Here is a 15,978-nt window from a genome sequence, read left to right as displayed (position 1 = left end):
CAACAACAACAACAACAACAACAACAACAACAACAACAACAACAACAGCAGCAACAGAAAGATGTGTTGGCATCATCTCCATCATCATCATCTTCGTCGCTGGTTTCATCTCCGATCGTAATAAAAAACGAGATAGTTAATGACCTAAGCATGACGTCAACCGCACAAAAGCTTCACGAACAATCGTCATCACCATATTCGCATCAAATGCTCATGCCAAACGAGACAATTAACCCAACTGGATCTCCATCGACGTCTTCCGCCGTTCAAACGCCGTCCTCAACCGCTTCCACCTGCTTTCTAATGCGTTCAAACATCGACACCGGACCCACCAAACGTGTCTGAATGAATTATGGAGCGCCGTCATCCTTTTAAACTGCATTGTTCAATTGTTCGAAATCACTGATGAACCTTTGACCGTGAACAAACAATTGTTCAGCACAGCACAAACACCTCAAAAACACAAACTCTCCGAATCAAAGCAAACCATTTAACCGATTCGTGCACAGACACATACACACATCGACAATCGAATCCATACACAAAATTGTTGTCGTGGTTTGAATACACAAATAAATCTTTATATTAATCATGCAACTAATTAAAAATTAAGTCGCATTTAAAGAGAAAAAAAAGAAGTTTAAAATCGCCGACCGAGATTGATTGCATGTGCCGCACACAAGCACCAACGAACGTGTATGATGACATCAATTGAAAAGACAAAATTGTATTTAAGTAAATTCGGTTTAATTTTAATGCAAACCACCAACCTCAACTAAATGATTACCAAATTCATTGACTAAACTAAAATCGTTAATTTATTTTTCTAAAAAAAAAGTAACTTCTTATTAGACAAATTGTAGATTTCCTTGTGTCCACCCATTCTACTTGGAGCTCTTCAAGTTTTTCGTTTCTTTCTCTGTCTCTGTCTCTACCCGATGGTTTTTCTTAGTGTTTCTTCTCTGGAACATCACACAAAACTCAGAAAAGGAAATCTAAGCGGTGTAGATTCAAGATTCAACTCTGATTTAACTCCTTTTTGTAGTTTAACGTTAACGAGATTAAGTTTTCCTAAAATGTAGAAAAAAATTTCCCTAGCTGTGATAGAATTGTAACACTGGTTTTTCGTAATTTTTTTTTCTTTCTCTTAATATTCTAGATGTAATTTGAAAACAAACAAAAAAAAAAAACTTTGCAGGACAAGCCAATTATCGCACACTTTTATTTAACGATACATTATCAAATTTTACTTGAACTTGTATGGAAATGCAGGAGTAAAGAAATAAAACAAGATTTTTAATCACTCAAAACGGTTGGGATTTCTTTCATTCTACTGAGTCAGCCATATTATCCTTCAATGAACTTCATGCAAAGCATCAAAATTCGATAGATTGTTGATGTTAGCTGGAAAATAAAGAAAAGAATGTGAACTTTGAATTCGATTAAAGGTTTTCATTTACATTTGTTGCCGTTTCATAATTCAATGTACTATCCAATGGACCAATAGTGAGTACAGCACCTGGTTTGAATATACAAATCAATCTTTATATTAATCATGCAGTAATTAAAATAATTAAAGTACGGCACCATTTTGGGCTCTATTCAACATATATGCAATATCTTTTTGACGGTCAGCGGGCAAAAGATACCATGGCAGAGAGCTTAAAGAATTCACGACACGATATTGAGAGTCAAAAATATTGTTTCCCATGTAGCACATTATCAACAGTTGAGAATAGGTTAAAATCGCAAAGCCGTAACCACAGGGAAATCGAAGGGCATATTGGCAAAAGGTTGATATAGAAACCGAATAAACGATCAATATGGGGGCTGAAAACATTCGCCAATAATTCAAATCCGTCATATCTACTAAGTACTGATCCAAGTCTTCATATTTCATGAAAATATTGCGTAATTTGGTTAACATCTTTACTTTCGACACTCCACCGTTTTCCAATTGGTTCGTGAGTTCCGAACAATCCAAATTAATAATGTCTGCGCATAACATGATTGTGTTATTAATCACGCATGACGTCGTTTCGATGGAAAGCCCTCCAATCGTTCCGAATGTCGTAATTGTCGTTTGAATCATCAAGTTCAAATGAAAGCCCCATACTAGGTCTTCGTCGATGAATGGCAGCTTAATGGCTAAAAAACTGACCAAATGGCCGGTTTTCATGAACTCTAGCATTGACCCGATCATGGCCTGTGCGGTCGAAAGACAAATAAAATTCATAAAAATGATAGCCAATTTTATCGATTTTCTTCCATAATTGTCACACAATTGATTCAATTTGCTGCTGTCCTTATAATCCGGATAGATATGATCGGTGGCAAAACAAATGACGCTACCTAAAATGTAGAAAAAAATTCCGTAACTGTGATTAACAATTTTTTTTTCTTCTTATATTCGAATATTAATGTCTCAGATATAATTTGAAGACAGCAAATAGATACAAATAAAAAAATACAGAGCATACCACTTAGTACACATCTTCATTTAGCAATACGTTATAATCAAATTTTACTTGAACTTGTATCGAAGTACAGGGGCAAGATTTTCAATCAATCAAAACGGTTGAGGTTTCTTTCATTCCATGGAGTAAGATATTACTTACGGTATCGGAATCGATTGGAGTTTATGGTTTCAAAGTACAAAAGAACTTCCTGTATAGAAAATTATTAGACTTGAAAATTGGTTTGATTTGTTTTTTTCTTTTAAATCGATGTGAAATATGAAATCATTCTTTTCGTGACTATGCTATATTGTTCAGCATTTTTCCATATTTGCTTAGTGTTTATCCGTAATTTATCTACTTACCGGAACGGCAACGCCAACTACACAAGTTGCTTTTATGCCACGCAGAAAGTCATTGTGATAAGTGTAGTAGATGACGGTATAAGTGGCCAGGATCAAGTATAACAGCACCATAAGACCAGGCATATATGATAACCAAAACACTCTACAATCGCTCAGAAATCGAACACCAATCGAATCACACATCAAACGACAGGCTTTGACAACCAACAAAGCTTTTGCCTTTGGTGACATATCGTCGATTTCCTTGACAAAACTAGAAATACCCTTTTTTGGCCAAGACCATTTTTTATCTTTTGAACCCATTTTGGATTAGGCTTTTGTTCATGGAACAATCACAATGAACGAGCAAACGATAACTGATAACATTGAACCATTTCCACTTGGTTTTGTAGCTTTTCTTCTGAGCTTAACTGCTCTACTGGGCACTAAGTTCATTATTTTCTGGGCACGATGAGCAATTAACAAACAAAATTACAATTTTTGCACCAAGGTAAAAGCCAAGGTTTTTCAATCAAAGGACCAAAGTATGCTTAATTAACTCATTGAACATGTGTGTTGCTTCTAGCGACTATTAAAATTCCGCGTTTGACGTAGTTTAAAGAAACCATCATTTAGTTTATTTTCTCGTGTAATTTTACTTCGACCAATAGAATGTTTGGAATGAACTTCAACAGAAGGTCAAAGGAAATTTTCAAACGGAACTATTCAACTAATGACTATCATGGAGAAATTATGGCAATTTAAAACACATGGATCAGTCAATACTTTTCAGAATCGAGTGCACATCAAATTAATTTAGTAAATATAAAAAACAAACAACCATGCATAGAAGAACAAAAAATGAAACGGAAACGTTGGAATGATTATAGTTAAATATGTTTGCAATGTGTTTTGACCGAAGTCTAAACACAATTTGTGTAAATACGAAGAACAATGTCTTTGAATTAGTTCATTGGTTAATGAAATGGCTTTTTTTTACGATCAAGAGGAATATGAAGAAATTTTAAATGGATCAATATATGATTTGAATAAATTATACCGTTGAAATGCAAGGAGTCAAAAATGTTTTCTATTATGGAACATGAAATCATAATTCAAATTACCTTCTTCGGCAATTGGATTAAGGATTTACATTTGAAAATGCGTGTAAACATCTAAAAGAAGTAGTGTGATTGATTACAATTACAAACATCATCGTTAGAGCATCAAAGCTGTCGTATTTAAAGCCACTCACGGGCGTTTTTCCTTCAGTTGACTTCAAACCGGTAAACCTGATCACGTAGCAAGTATAGAATCGAGAAATTGAAAAATAATAAAAATGAAAACAATAATCTCGAATGAAAGTGAATCAATTGAACAACTATTGACACACGTTGGTGCGACTGAATACAGATTAACAAGTGTAATAATGATTAGTTTACATTCTTTTTGATTTCAGTTGTGACATATTTGGCTCAATTGTACTGTATCTGTGTCGTGTGGAACACATTGGATGTCAGTGAAATTGTCAGCATTAATTTGAATTGGAATCACGCGGACGATGATTATCCGCAAATGATGTGGTTGAAATATGAAGCGTTCAGTGAAAATCAAACAAATATCGATGATTTAGTACGAATGGGCATTGATAATGATTGTCAGGTAATAGAGAATACGAAATGAGTTCAAGCGTACGTTTTCGTTGATTAAAATAATCAAGTAATTAACCCTTTTGAAGGCGTTCATTACAACTCCGAACACAGCAATTGACTTCATCAACTCGTTTGAAAATGTGAGATTTACCGCAAAAAATCGATATCATTTGATGCACGTTGTTGCTTTGCCCACAACCATCGATAAAACACGAGGATATATTGATCGAATTTTGAATCATCCTACAGTTCAAGGTGAAATTATACCATTTGAAAACGATTAACAGAAGCCTTTCGATTTTAATGATGATAAAATATTTGATTTACGCTCATTTTATTCTGCTGTAGATATTCCGAATATTTTGATAATATCGCCGTCAACTCGCGAAAGTATTAATCAAAACCAACTAAATATCAATGGTGAATTGTTTGAATTGATAACATCCCAGTTTGTGGGACGATATAACAACACCGATCCACGGTTTTTGGACACATTTGATACGACCACTGGACATTTTTCTGAAAATGCATATCTATTTCCTGAAAAGTTTCCCAATTTACAAGGTCGACAAATTCGTATCGCTTTATTCAACTATAATCCGTATGCCTTTTGGGAGGAAGTCGTAAGAAATTGAAAAGAAAAACTCTGAAACACATTCACAATTAGATGACGTAGACTTAGCTTTGATGTCCCTATTTAACTTGTTTTTAGCCACCTGGCGAAGGCAATGCCAATGCTATTGATGCGGATGAGGATAAAACGTTACTAATTGATGGAACCGAAACACTTATGGCCATAACATTTTGCGAGCTATACAATTGCACTTTGGCGGTTTCACTTGGTTCTTATATGAAACGGACACTTATTTTTTGATGAAGAAATGAATCGAATTTTGCCTAATTTTTAGACGAAGATGGGGAATGGGGTAATATATGGGATAATATGACTGGAGATGGTGTATTGGGCGCTGTGGTTGAACAACGTGCCGATATAGGTTTTTCTGCGCTTTATTCTTGGTAATTGAAAGAATTTATCGATATTTTTATTTCGCTGAAAATCGTTGAACATGAAATTCATCATTGTAGGCTTCATGAGTTTCAATTTTTGGATTTTTCCGCTGCGATGACACGAAGTGGGATTACTTGCATTTGTCCAAAACCACGGTTGGACCGATTCAAATGGTGATTAAAATCAAAAGTTCATCATTTTTTATTATTTCAGGCTTCTTTCTGGTTGGCTATTGCCATGGGAACCCTTCACGGCGACAATGTGGACGGCTGAGCTTATAAGCTTTGTGGGCATTTTCGTTGCAATGGTTTTGATTCGGATTGCAATGAAAAGTGCAAAATCTATTCGTGAAGACGACATTGTATCAACTTGCCTTCAAATATGGGCCACATTTTTGCTGCAACCTACCAAATATAGGTATCTAGTTTCTTCATCAATTTTATTATTATCAAACACCAGACGGATTAAAATGTGCATTTTCATTGATAGTACTAGGCATTTACCTGAAATGATCATTGGCACATTAGCCCTGCTAACAAGTCTGTTGGTTGCAAATGCATACGGTGGCGGTCTTTCAAGCATTATGACGGTCCCTCGGTACATATTAACTCAGCTTCTGACTTTCTATAACAATAATAACGATTTTTCAACGATTTAAAGATTTGAAGCACCAATCGATACGCCACATCAATTGGCTGAACGGAATCTGGAATGGTAAATAGTGGGATATACTTTTCAAGAGAATAAAAGATTGGCAAAAATATTCAAGTTTTTTTAAATAAAGGGGTGCAACACATGATGCCTGGATTTTCTCTATCCTTGATGCAACACAGGTTTACAGTGTTAATTTCAGGTATTGTTGAAGTGGGTATTAAATCCCTATATTTTTTTGCGTATTGTCCAAATAGCCCGACCTGAAAAAATTGGTAAGCAAATTTCAAGCGATTCCATTTGAAGCCTTAGCTGCTCGCCGAACGACGAGAGATTTTTGTTATAGCGTAGAACGTTTGCCCTATGGTAAGTCGTGTGCACCTTATTTTCCCGCATTTATTCAATTAATTTTGTACTGTGTTGTAAAGGGCATTATGCTGCTGGCGAATACATCAACGAAGAGGCTTTGAACTATTTGCAGTTGATGTACAATGATTTGTACTTTGAATACTGTGTTTCAATGTTTTATAAAACGTGGCCAATGAAATCGGTTTATGATTTGCTTGTGTTGCACGTGGCCGAAAGTGGCATCCAAAAATATTGGGAATTGCAGGTAATTAGCACAGAATTGACCTTTCATTTTGGAAGAAGTCTTAAATAAATGAGAAAATTTTTTTAGTCGGTGGCAAATCATGCAAATTCAAAGATTCAATTGGGTATCTCCGTATCGAGACATCGTGAAAAGACAGGATTGATCAGCTTGAGCTTGGATCACGTTAGTGGAGCGTTCTTTTTGTGGAGTGTAGGATTATTTGCTGCAACCATCATTTTTATCTTGGAATTTATCTATCATCGCAAGAAGTCCACGATTGTACATGTTGTGCCCTATGATTCGCCCGAATCCTTCTGAATGTGAAAACATTTTATTAGATTATTATTGAAACACTTTTCATATTCACACACTGGTTTTGTCTAGAAAAATTAGCATTCATTATATAAATAGAGCAGTAGAATGTGCTAAAAAGCCGAAAATAAAACTTGCAAAATAGCACATGAATGGCCGAACATAGAACCAATTATATAGATTAGACAAAGACCACACTGAGCAAATCAATCGATGACTAAATGATAAAAGGAATAAATGATCAAGATAAAATTGTTGAATACTTATAATTTTTAAGATGAAATAATTGAATATTTGCATGTTCAAAGGAAATAAATATGCAAGCGATTAATAAATATTCTTTTTAATATTCTAAAGATAAGTTCAATTTGATACAAAAAAAAATTGATTGCTCAAGTTTGACCATTGATTTTTTAATCTGCTGATTAGAATGAAGATAAATACTACAGAGGAACTGATTAATCGATAAATTGTTTCAATCAAATTTATATATATGAGAGTTGTTTTTTCATTTGATTTGGATCAATCTTAGTTAAATCAAATCTTTCGGTTCAAATTTTCAGGCTACAGCCGTAAGGTCGATTTTCATCAGAGGCTGTTTGTCCATGTCAATTAATACATGACAAAAATCGAGTATCAATTGATATGTTCATCATTCAAAAAAATCGATAAAAAATAACTAGAAAAACTCTGTAAAAATGTCGATGTTGTTACTCATATTCCCTTTGTGAGATTTTTTTCCCTGGAGATTTTGTTGAGAGAGTCTACTTGGATGTTATAGACGAGTGGAGTTTTTTTTTATTTCGAAGAGGTCTTTTCCTTTAGTCCGATTTTTTTATCTCTCTCCAACATTACAAAAAAAGCAACTGAACAAACATCTACTATCCTTACTTACAGTTTCATCCAAACATTATTTTATCTACAGGAAGTACTACATCCGACTATAAAAACGATGACGCAAAAGTATAAGTCAGATAAGTCAGTATAATAAATCAGTAAGTATAAAAAAAACGAAACAACTTTATTATTTTCTTCTGGTTCCATCATTTTGTAAAATTAATTTGTTTCTAAATAAATTTTTAGTAATTAAAATCTGGGCCAAAAGGATGTAATCGAAATATTCATGGTAGCTTAGAGGCGATCCATTTTATCACCTGAAAAATTATGACCAAAATTTTGGCAATCTTCTTGTTTATATTTTCATATTGATATGACATGAATCTTTATTTTATATCAATTGCTCTTAATGCAAAATATCTGTTGAATTTCACTAGTGTTTCCACGTTTGAAAAGAAACTCTAACAGTTCGGTTATGCAATAAAGATTTAACATATACCTTCGACCAATTTGACCTGTAAGTTGAATATTAAGTTGATTGTTAGTTATTTGTGAATCAAAAGCTCTATCTTTAAATATTTGTCCAACCATACTCACTGTGGATAATTTGTTTGAGTTGGCTCACAAGTGTTTGGATTCATATCGCTGAATTGAAATCCTTCATTGCATGTGCACACCCCTGGAGGAACGCATGTACCGTTCTCACAATAGTCAGTAAGAGTACAAGAAGGTACGCAAATATTCAGATATGGATGCAACGTATAGCCATTATCACATTGGCATATGTTTCGTCCAATGCATTTGCCACGCACACAATCCGGTTCACAAATAGGATCATTGTCTAGAACACATCGATCCATTCCATACATTGATCTGTATCCTTCATTGCAAATGCATTGATTGTTTTTAAAACACTTTCCATTTTTACAAGGTGGGTAACAAACTGACGTACACTCGCCGTTTACAAGCTGTTGACCCGATTCACATTCGATCGGACCAACTGAAATGCATCTTTGTTTGGACTCACGGCTAAATTTGTAACCTTCATTGCATGCACACTGATTGGGAGCCGTACATTTTCCATTTACACAGTTTGGAGCACAAACCGGCTTGCATATGCCATCGGCATAAATGTATCCATCATCACATGCATCGGGCAGATGCTCTGGAATACACACAAGTTGCGAACCAAGCTTAAGTTTGTAACCATCAAAGCATATGCATTTGTTTGGGGCTGCACATCCTCCCTTTACACAACTTGGCATACAAATTGGTCTACATTCACCACCATAATCCTTGTCCACTGCATAGCCTTCATTACATTCGCACTGGTTCGATGCTATGCATCTTCCATTTTCACAGATTGTGTCACAAATCGGTTCACAATTGCAATATAACGAGTCCAAATCTGATTGATGGCCGGGTGGACATTGACATATCGGATTACTGTCGATTTTTACACATTTGCCATTTACAAATTGAAAGCCATGGCAACATCTTTGCCTTGGTAAAGTTATCGAATCCATCCTTCAAATTAATTTTAGATTTATATAAAAACAAAAATTGAATACTTTATTTATTAAAATTTAAATTACTTCTCAAATTCATAGCAAATACCGTCGGTTGGAATTTCGCGGCCACACGCAAAACTTGTCAACGACAACAACAAAAGAATCACTTTCATATACGTGCACATTTTACTCAGTTCAGGGCAGAAAGAAGTGTTTAATATTCCCAATCGCTCTTTTCATTATATATAGCCACCCGAAACCTGTGACTCACCGGAAACGTAATTTGCGTCATACATCAATTTGATATGAATGGTTCATGTTTTGTGTGATAATTCATACAAGCCATGCACTTTTTTATTCCATTCATATGGATCTCGTCTCCGTGGAATACATTCATTTTGGACTTTGGTAAGACGCGATATGAATTTGAATTTATCAATGAAATGGTTGGTGTAGGCGCAATATTTTTCTATTCAATCATATGTTTGTCCATCCGTATTGCATTTTATATGATCTATATCTGTGATCTTTCTGTTGCAAAGCACCAAATGTACAAAAAACTACGCTGCAAATTGAATATTGTGTGGAATAATAGGTTTTTCTGAGCAATAACAAAAACCGGCAATGAAACTCTTCGATAACGAACTTATGACGTCTTGAGATAATGTTATATTTTCCTTTATCAATTCTATGGAACCAGTATCACCATATGGAATTGTAGGACTCTATCTTATTCGATCGTTCCATTTTTGGAATGTGTTTGAATTGTAAGAAGTAAGTGAGTAAACTGAATGTACAGAATATATTTTTTAAATACCTTTCCTTTTATACTTTTAACAATTTCAATGTTTACTACGATCAATGACTACTTTGATCTCTACAGGAATGTCACATAAGAAACGTGTGAAGGCGTTATACCATTGGTGCTTTTTGCAATAATATGGAGCCACCATGATTATTTACCAATCAATAGTACTGGAGTACAGTGTATTTGAGTACGTACCTTCTGCACTACTGCTTGAAAGCACAATGGTATAAAAAGCTGCAAGAATTTACGCCTCGTTCTTTCATCTTAGTATTAGTATAAATCACGAATGTTATCATTAATATGCGACCAAAACAGAAATACAAACCACAACCCCGACAGTGTACACGAAAAGAAGCATTCAAACTATTTTCTCTATGCGATTCCCTTTCACATGATGAATGGCAGCTATCATGTATGTATTTGAAGGGGCGATAATATGCATATGAATAGAAAATTGAAATTAAATTCCGACTTCCGGTTTCAGTTCATCCTAAATTGTGATAGCAAAAATGTGAGTCATTAACCTTCTACAACGTAAGAAAGTGCTTGAATCGATTATCGATAAGCAATTGTCATCACTTACCTTATTCGTCCTATAAAATGAATACGACTCATATACGTATACGGCCCGTTTCAACACTGTTTTCTTCATGATTCTTTTTCCTTTTCTTTGGCGTTTGCAAGAGGAGCGCTTTTTTGGAACACAATTCAAACCAATCGGTCGTCTATTGTATCAAAAAGTTTCAAAATCCAAACAATTTTATTTACATTTCTTAATTTGCAGAACAGAAATTAGTTCAAATATACACAATTGGTTAAGGAGAGAGAAAAAAATCCGTTAAAAACCTAATGTGAGTGTAAATAACTTAAATGCTAAGAACAGTATTCGGCAGTACGCATAGTTGCATGAACAATTGAACATTTTCATTCTCGGTAAATTGGTTGAATAAAAAAAAAATCACGATCTTAAATCGATTGAAGTCGATTGTGTTAGTGGTCCATTGACATTTGATCGTGTAATTTTATCAAACTACCACGTTGAAATGTTCGCATTGGCAAGTCTCTGTTATGTCTAGCAAATTGATTTAAAGTTGATGTGATCGATTGATCTGACTTTAAAACGTTGTTATGGTGTTGAAAATGTGATGGTTGCGGCAATGGCTGCTGCTGTGCCGGCTGTTGCAATGTAAATCGACCAAATGAACGTGACAGCATGGAGAAGTTGGGCAATGAATTTTCTATTTCTCCGATGGAATTATTGGTGAACACATCTGGAGTCGGTGCTGGTATGCACGATGCTGATTGTCGTGAATGGTCTCCGCTGAATCGGTTGACAAGGCTCATCGGTTTGTGTGGTTTTGGTTTGATAAGACCATTGTTGGCTTTGGTTGCCAGCGATGTTGGTTCGGGAAACAAAAATGTTCGCTCAACTTCTGTGTCGTCACACAATGAATTCTCACGTGACTCAAACCCTGAACTCTTTGACGAGGCTCTGGAAATTGCGGGAAAAGCTTCCTTTGGCATCGTGCATGTATCGAATCCATATAAACTAGATGGTGGCGGTGCGGTGGATTTTTTCTGAGGCGATGTGCTATTCCAATAACCGCCAGCGAGCCAAGATGATTGATTGACCGGATGATGGGCTTCGTTTAAGCTCAACCGAGATGGTGATAGTACTGATTTACGATGGCGCAACGCATCGCTCAACAAATCCGTTGAACCAAATACTCGAGAATGGTTCTTTGCTTGTGAATGCTTCGCACCACTGATGCTTAACTGTGTTATGCCACTTTCAAAGTCATTCGGTATGTCGTAAAATGAGTTACGCGATGATGATCTCACGCTTGGGTCGACGTTGGTAAATGTTTTGTTCAACGCATGGAATGAAATGGCACTGGTGCATTGTTGCCTGCCGAATATGTCCGATTGTGATTGTGCAGCCATTAATGATCTTTGCGATCCGTTGAATTTGTCTCTAGTCAAATCAAATTGGCTTCCTTTGTAGAAACGTTCCGAACCAAATGATGTATTCATTTCAGGCGATGCGGGTTTTGTTGAAGCGATTGACTGTGATGAAATGCCATACGATCGCTGACGCATCGAATTCGTTGAGTAATGTGATGGTGCTTTGGATGCAATGGTGGAATTGAGTACTCTTGTCTCGTTCCACAGTGAACGCTTACTCGCCGATGACATATTCGAACGCAACGATGAATTTAACTCACTCTCTGCTTCGCTGTCATCCGAAACGTCTGAGTTCATCTCGGAGTCAATTCGATGGAAACTAGAGTTTTTGTCAGTGTTCGATTGAATCGGCCTAGTTGGCAGTGTGAAGCAATTAACCAACGATAACAGCACTGATGACCACACCAAAATTAGCTGCAAATGAATCAAATAATTCATGAATATTTATCTCAATGATGATGAAGAACTAAAATTGGTTTAATAAAATCCGCAAAATTTGAAATACCTGAACAAAATCCAAAACAAGAGCTTGTCCCAAATCCGTTTCGTCAACTGTGATGGTTGGTAAGACCATGCTAAAACTCCACAGTAACAGTGACAAAACAGGGCCCCAACCCAATCCGAATAAAAACAGCAAAAATATTGAAAGGAAGCAACCCGAAACGTTCGTTGTGAGTGTTGAAAATTCGGGATTTAACTCATCTCCGCTCACACTTGAGTCGGCCAATTCCAAGAATTCTGTTTTGATTAGCTTCCAAATGTCACCATTGACGTAAGTATACACGTACTTCACGAGCATTTGTACGCATGTTACCGCCAGTGATATGTATGGCAAAGCAAGTATGTATTGAATCGATTGCAAAATCAAGATTTTTACGGCCGAAATGTATGAAAAAACGGTTAGAATTGAGGTAGTTGTGGCAGCGTTAAAAACGGAATCAAGCTTTGGCTTGGTGATGTTTATTTGATTAGTTGTGGTGAACAATTGCAGCAATGAGATGACAATCAGAGCGCCAAGTGAGATCCGTGCAAATGTTAATTGCTTTCTATATACAATGACTTTATTGGCTTTTTGATTCAAACTCAAGTTGAATGCCTGCAACCCTTTGGTACCGATTTGTCTTAGTTTAGAACCCAGAATATTCGTTTTCACTTTGTTCAGTGAGCGCTTCAAGTGACGTTCACAGCGTGGGCACAAACGATACGCCTGCTCCAATTTGACTCTGTTGATGGTTTAGAGACGTTTTTGATTAGTTTGACACTGCCTATCAATTCGAATGCAGTCGAAATCTTACCGATACTCTTCGATTTCCTCGTCGAAATAGGCCTCATTCTCCGGCTCGAAACTGGCCAGTTGCTGCACTTTTAGCTCTTGATTTCGATTGCATGGTTCACACAGCCCATTCATTGGCGTTAATCGACCGCTAATTGATCCGTTCATCGATGAAAAACTTGACGTCTTCCATTTGTTCAGTTTTACACTTCGTTGCGCTGGAATATCACAGTTGTAGTCACCGTCCTTCAAAGAGCAAAACGATGTGGGAAAAATTTGAATTTTGAACAAAAGTCGGCGCAATTGTTGACTGTGTACTAGATTAGAATGTGTAACAAACCTCAGAGAAACCATTGTATTGCTCACATTTCGGACACGTCCATTTGTTTAAGTCATCGTAGGGCACTTTGCTATTCTCATTGCAGAACCAACAATTTACTGTAGCTGGAAATCGTCGCCTGTTAAAATACACCGAATTTTTATAAAAAGTATGCTATTTCAAACTACACAACACTATTTCTTTGCTAAACTAAACCAAAGGTTTTTTTTCTATTAAAAATAATACAAAATGGACATTTTCATTGAGAAGAATTTTACCTTATTTTGAAATAAACATTTATTGAGGTTATAATGAAAAGAAATCCAATCGAAATCGCAGGCACAACATAACTCAGTTGCTCAATCGTATATTTCATAATTTTGTTTAATACAACACTTCAGTATTTTGTCAATTTTTCCAATAATTGTCTTTTGTGTGTAAATTACTTTTTTTTCAACGCCGATTCAAACAATACTGAGTTTCACGAGGTTTGAAAATACTTCGGCGATACACAATGCTTTGTATTGGTCCTGTGTGGATGACACAAAAGGCATGCATGTGTGTGCGTGTGTTGGTTTCGCTCCAAAAAATAGTCAGAGCGGGAGGAGTGAAATGTTCAACCGAAATTTTCGACCAATTTCAAGTGGGAATATTTCATCTTAGGCCAGAAGAAGGTCAGAAGAATTTCCGTTAAATTAAAATTTTATTTGTGATTTTTTCATGCGATAACAGAGCAAACGGTATGCGGCTTATACATACACACTCAATTCATACCTCCCTATGCATTCCGGTATATTCAGCTATTTTGACAGATGACATGAGCTCATGTACAAATGAAACGACTAAAATTCAGCGACTTTTTTGTGACAACAATTGCAACCGACTAACATGATTGAATTTGAATTTTTTTTTTCATGGAAAATGATTATTTTAAGTCTATCGACTAATTCAGGATGATTCTACTAACAAAATTGAAAGGAACTTTTTCTAATCTAAGTCAATCATACAGTAAATTGTCACACGAGCATTTGGCGGGTATTTTGACATTTGACAAAATATTTATTTTATATAGCACTAGCTGAATTGAAATCAATTTTTTTCGTAAATAACGAAAGAAAAACGTCCGAGAATCAATTACCTAAACTCATGCAACCTAGTTTTTATTGAACACTATGTAACTCTTGACATCATAATATTTGTACCCAAAATTCCACATTCATGAATTCTCATTTTGTCTATGATTTGACGATTGCACCTAAAGTTTTGCCCGTTCTTGTTCTCTAAGCCGATACAAAATTTCATGTGCCTCATCATAGACTGGATTGGTTAGCTCTTTCACCAGCTTTATCCATTCACCCAAATTCGGGCGATTCTCCGTTGGATCATAGCCTGTAATAGCTGCACAGAAAATAGAGAAAAAAAAGCTTAATTATAAACCGACACTTGATTCCATTCCGTTTTCACGGCGATTTCAATCTTACTTGGTTGTTCGATTTCACAAGCGGCCAGAATGTCGGCAAATGATAGTTGATTTGTGCCGGAAATGAAGCAACCCGGTCGGAGCCATAAATTCTCAATCATATCCAATGTTTGAGTCATCTGAGTCTCGGCCGATGCAACAATTTGTGCATCTCCAGCAGAGGGCCCGACTGTACGTGGTTTCATGTAGCTCAGTATGAAATATTGTGCGCACGTTTGACGTGTGTGATAATGTTGCCATTCCAAATATTCATCGATACGGGCACGCACTTGGTCATTTTTTGGATACCATTGGTCGTCGATTTTGTTCCGACTGGCCAAATAGCGGAAGATGGCTACACTCTCCGACAACTGAAATCCATTGTCAACAATTGCCGGCACTTTCTTGAAACGATTCACTTTGTCTCGAAACTCATCAGTCATGTGTACACCTTAAAATTCAAATGGAAAGATGAGTTGATCTAATCAGAGATTTAGTCTGTGTGACAGTTTTACCTTTTCTCAAAGCAATCGGGTTTTCTTCGAAAGGGATCTTCGTCAGTTTCAGGAATATATACAGCGCTCTTGATGGTTGCGAAAGAAAATCGTAATAAAATTTTATTGGTGTACCCATTTTCAGCTTATTCTCATGCAATTCGATCCGTTCACATGAACTTTGGTTTGGAAATGAAAAACAAACACACTCTTGTGTGCTGTCACCTGTTGTGTTCATGTCAATAACATAACCTCTATAATCGACAATTATCTGATGAATTTGGCGCTAAGTTTTG

General features: G+C 36.0%; 6 protein-coding genes across 10 annotated transcripts in view; 2 read left to right on the top strand and 4 right to left on the bottom strand.

The window, feature by feature from the left end:
• Nucleotides 1–1,310, top strand: part of LOC129576574 (serine/threonine-protein kinase pakD-like) — an 8,889-nt gene extending 7,579 nt beyond the window's left edge. For all 5 annotated transcript variants that reach the window (XM_055461860.1, XM_055461846.1, XM_055461837.1 and 2 more), the window contains one exon: nt 1–1,310. This exon is cut by the window's left edge and continues 217 nt beyond it. In XM_055461860.1, the coding sequence (XP_055317835.1) occupies nt 1–345 (345 nt within the window). In that variant the 3' untranslated portion in view covers nt 346–1,310.
• A 101-nt stretch (nt 1,311–1,411) lies between these two features.
• On the bottom strand, nt 1,412–2,224 carry LOC129576629 (uncharacterized). Its single transcript, XM_055461972.1, has 2 exons — nt 1,588–2,224; nt 1,412–1,519 (listed from the first exon to the last, which is right to left on the bottom strand). Exons 1-2 carry the CDS (start codon nt 2,201–2,203, stop codon nt 1,443–1,445), a joined length of 693 nt encoding a protein of 230 aa, XP_055317947.1. The 5' UTR covers nt 2,204–2,224; the 3' UTR covers nt 1,412–1,442.
• Nucleotides 2,225–4,139: 1,915 nt separating this feature from the next.
• On the top strand, nt 4,140–7,022 carry LOC129570100 (uncharacterized). Its single transcript, XM_055449567.1, has 14 exons — nt 4,140–4,197; nt 4,260–4,462; nt 4,539–4,707; nt 4,801–5,075; nt 5,165–5,294; nt 5,361–5,469; nt 5,539–5,616; nt 5,675–5,878; nt 5,951–6,058; nt 6,122–6,175; nt 6,246–6,294; nt 6,370–6,478; nt 6,541–6,725; nt 6,792–7,022. Exons 1-14 carry the CDS (start codon nt 4,140–4,142, stop codon nt 7,020–7,022), a joined length of 1,962 nt encoding a protein of 653 aa, XP_055305542.1.
• Nucleotides 7,023–8,024: 1,002 nt separating this feature from the next.
• LOC129576600 (fibrillin-1-like) lies at nt 8,025–9,594 on the bottom strand. The gene is made up of 3 exons (XM_055461889.1): nt 9,449–9,594; nt 8,451–9,380; nt 8,025–8,368 (listed from the first exon to the last, which is right to left on the bottom strand). The coding sequence occupies exons 1-3, from the start codon at nt 9,547–9,549 to the stop codon at nt 8,287–8,289; spliced, it is 1,113 nt and encodes a 370-aa protein (XP_055317864.1). The 5' UTR covers nt 9,550–9,594; the 3' UTR covers nt 8,025–8,286.
• Nucleotides 9,595–10,898: 1,304 nt separating this feature from the next.
• LOC129576561 (uncharacterized) lies at nt 10,899–14,531 on the bottom strand. Its single transcript, XM_055461802.1, has 5 exons — nt 14,008–14,531; nt 13,751–13,868; nt 13,433–13,656; nt 12,643–13,360; nt 10,899–12,551 (listed from the first exon to the last, which is right to left on the bottom strand). Exons 1-5 carry the CDS (start codon nt 14,103–14,105, stop codon nt 11,163–11,165), a joined length of 2,547 nt encoding a protein of 848 aa, XP_055317777.1. The 5' UTR covers nt 14,106–14,531; the 3' UTR covers nt 10,899–11,162.
• A 328-nt stretch (nt 14,532–14,859) lies between these two features.
• LOC129576549 (glutathione S-transferase theta-1-like) lies at nt 14,860–15,920 on the bottom strand. The gene is made up of 3 exons (XM_055461774.1): nt 15,704–15,920; nt 15,211–15,639; nt 14,860–15,127 (listed from the first exon to the last, which is right to left on the bottom strand). The coding sequence occupies exons 1-3, from the start codon at nt 15,918–15,920 to the stop codon at nt 14,985–14,987; spliced, it is 789 nt and encodes a 262-aa protein (XP_055317749.1). The 3' UTR covers nt 14,860–14,984.
• Nucleotides 15,921–15,978: the final 58 nt, after the last annotated feature.

Source organism: Sitodiplosis mosellana, unplaced genomic scaffold (genome assembly GCF_009176505.1).
Source record: "Sitodiplosis mosellana isolate CC-2019 unplaced genomic scaffold, AAFC_SMos_1.0 Smas_scaffold_1, whole genome shotgun sequence".
Classification (NCBI taxonomy): domain Eukaryota; kingdom Metazoa; phylum Arthropoda; class Insecta; order Diptera; family Cecidomyiidae; genus Sitodiplosis; species Sitodiplosis mosellana.
This window is presented reverse-complemented; position numbering and strand designations above follow the sequence as displayed.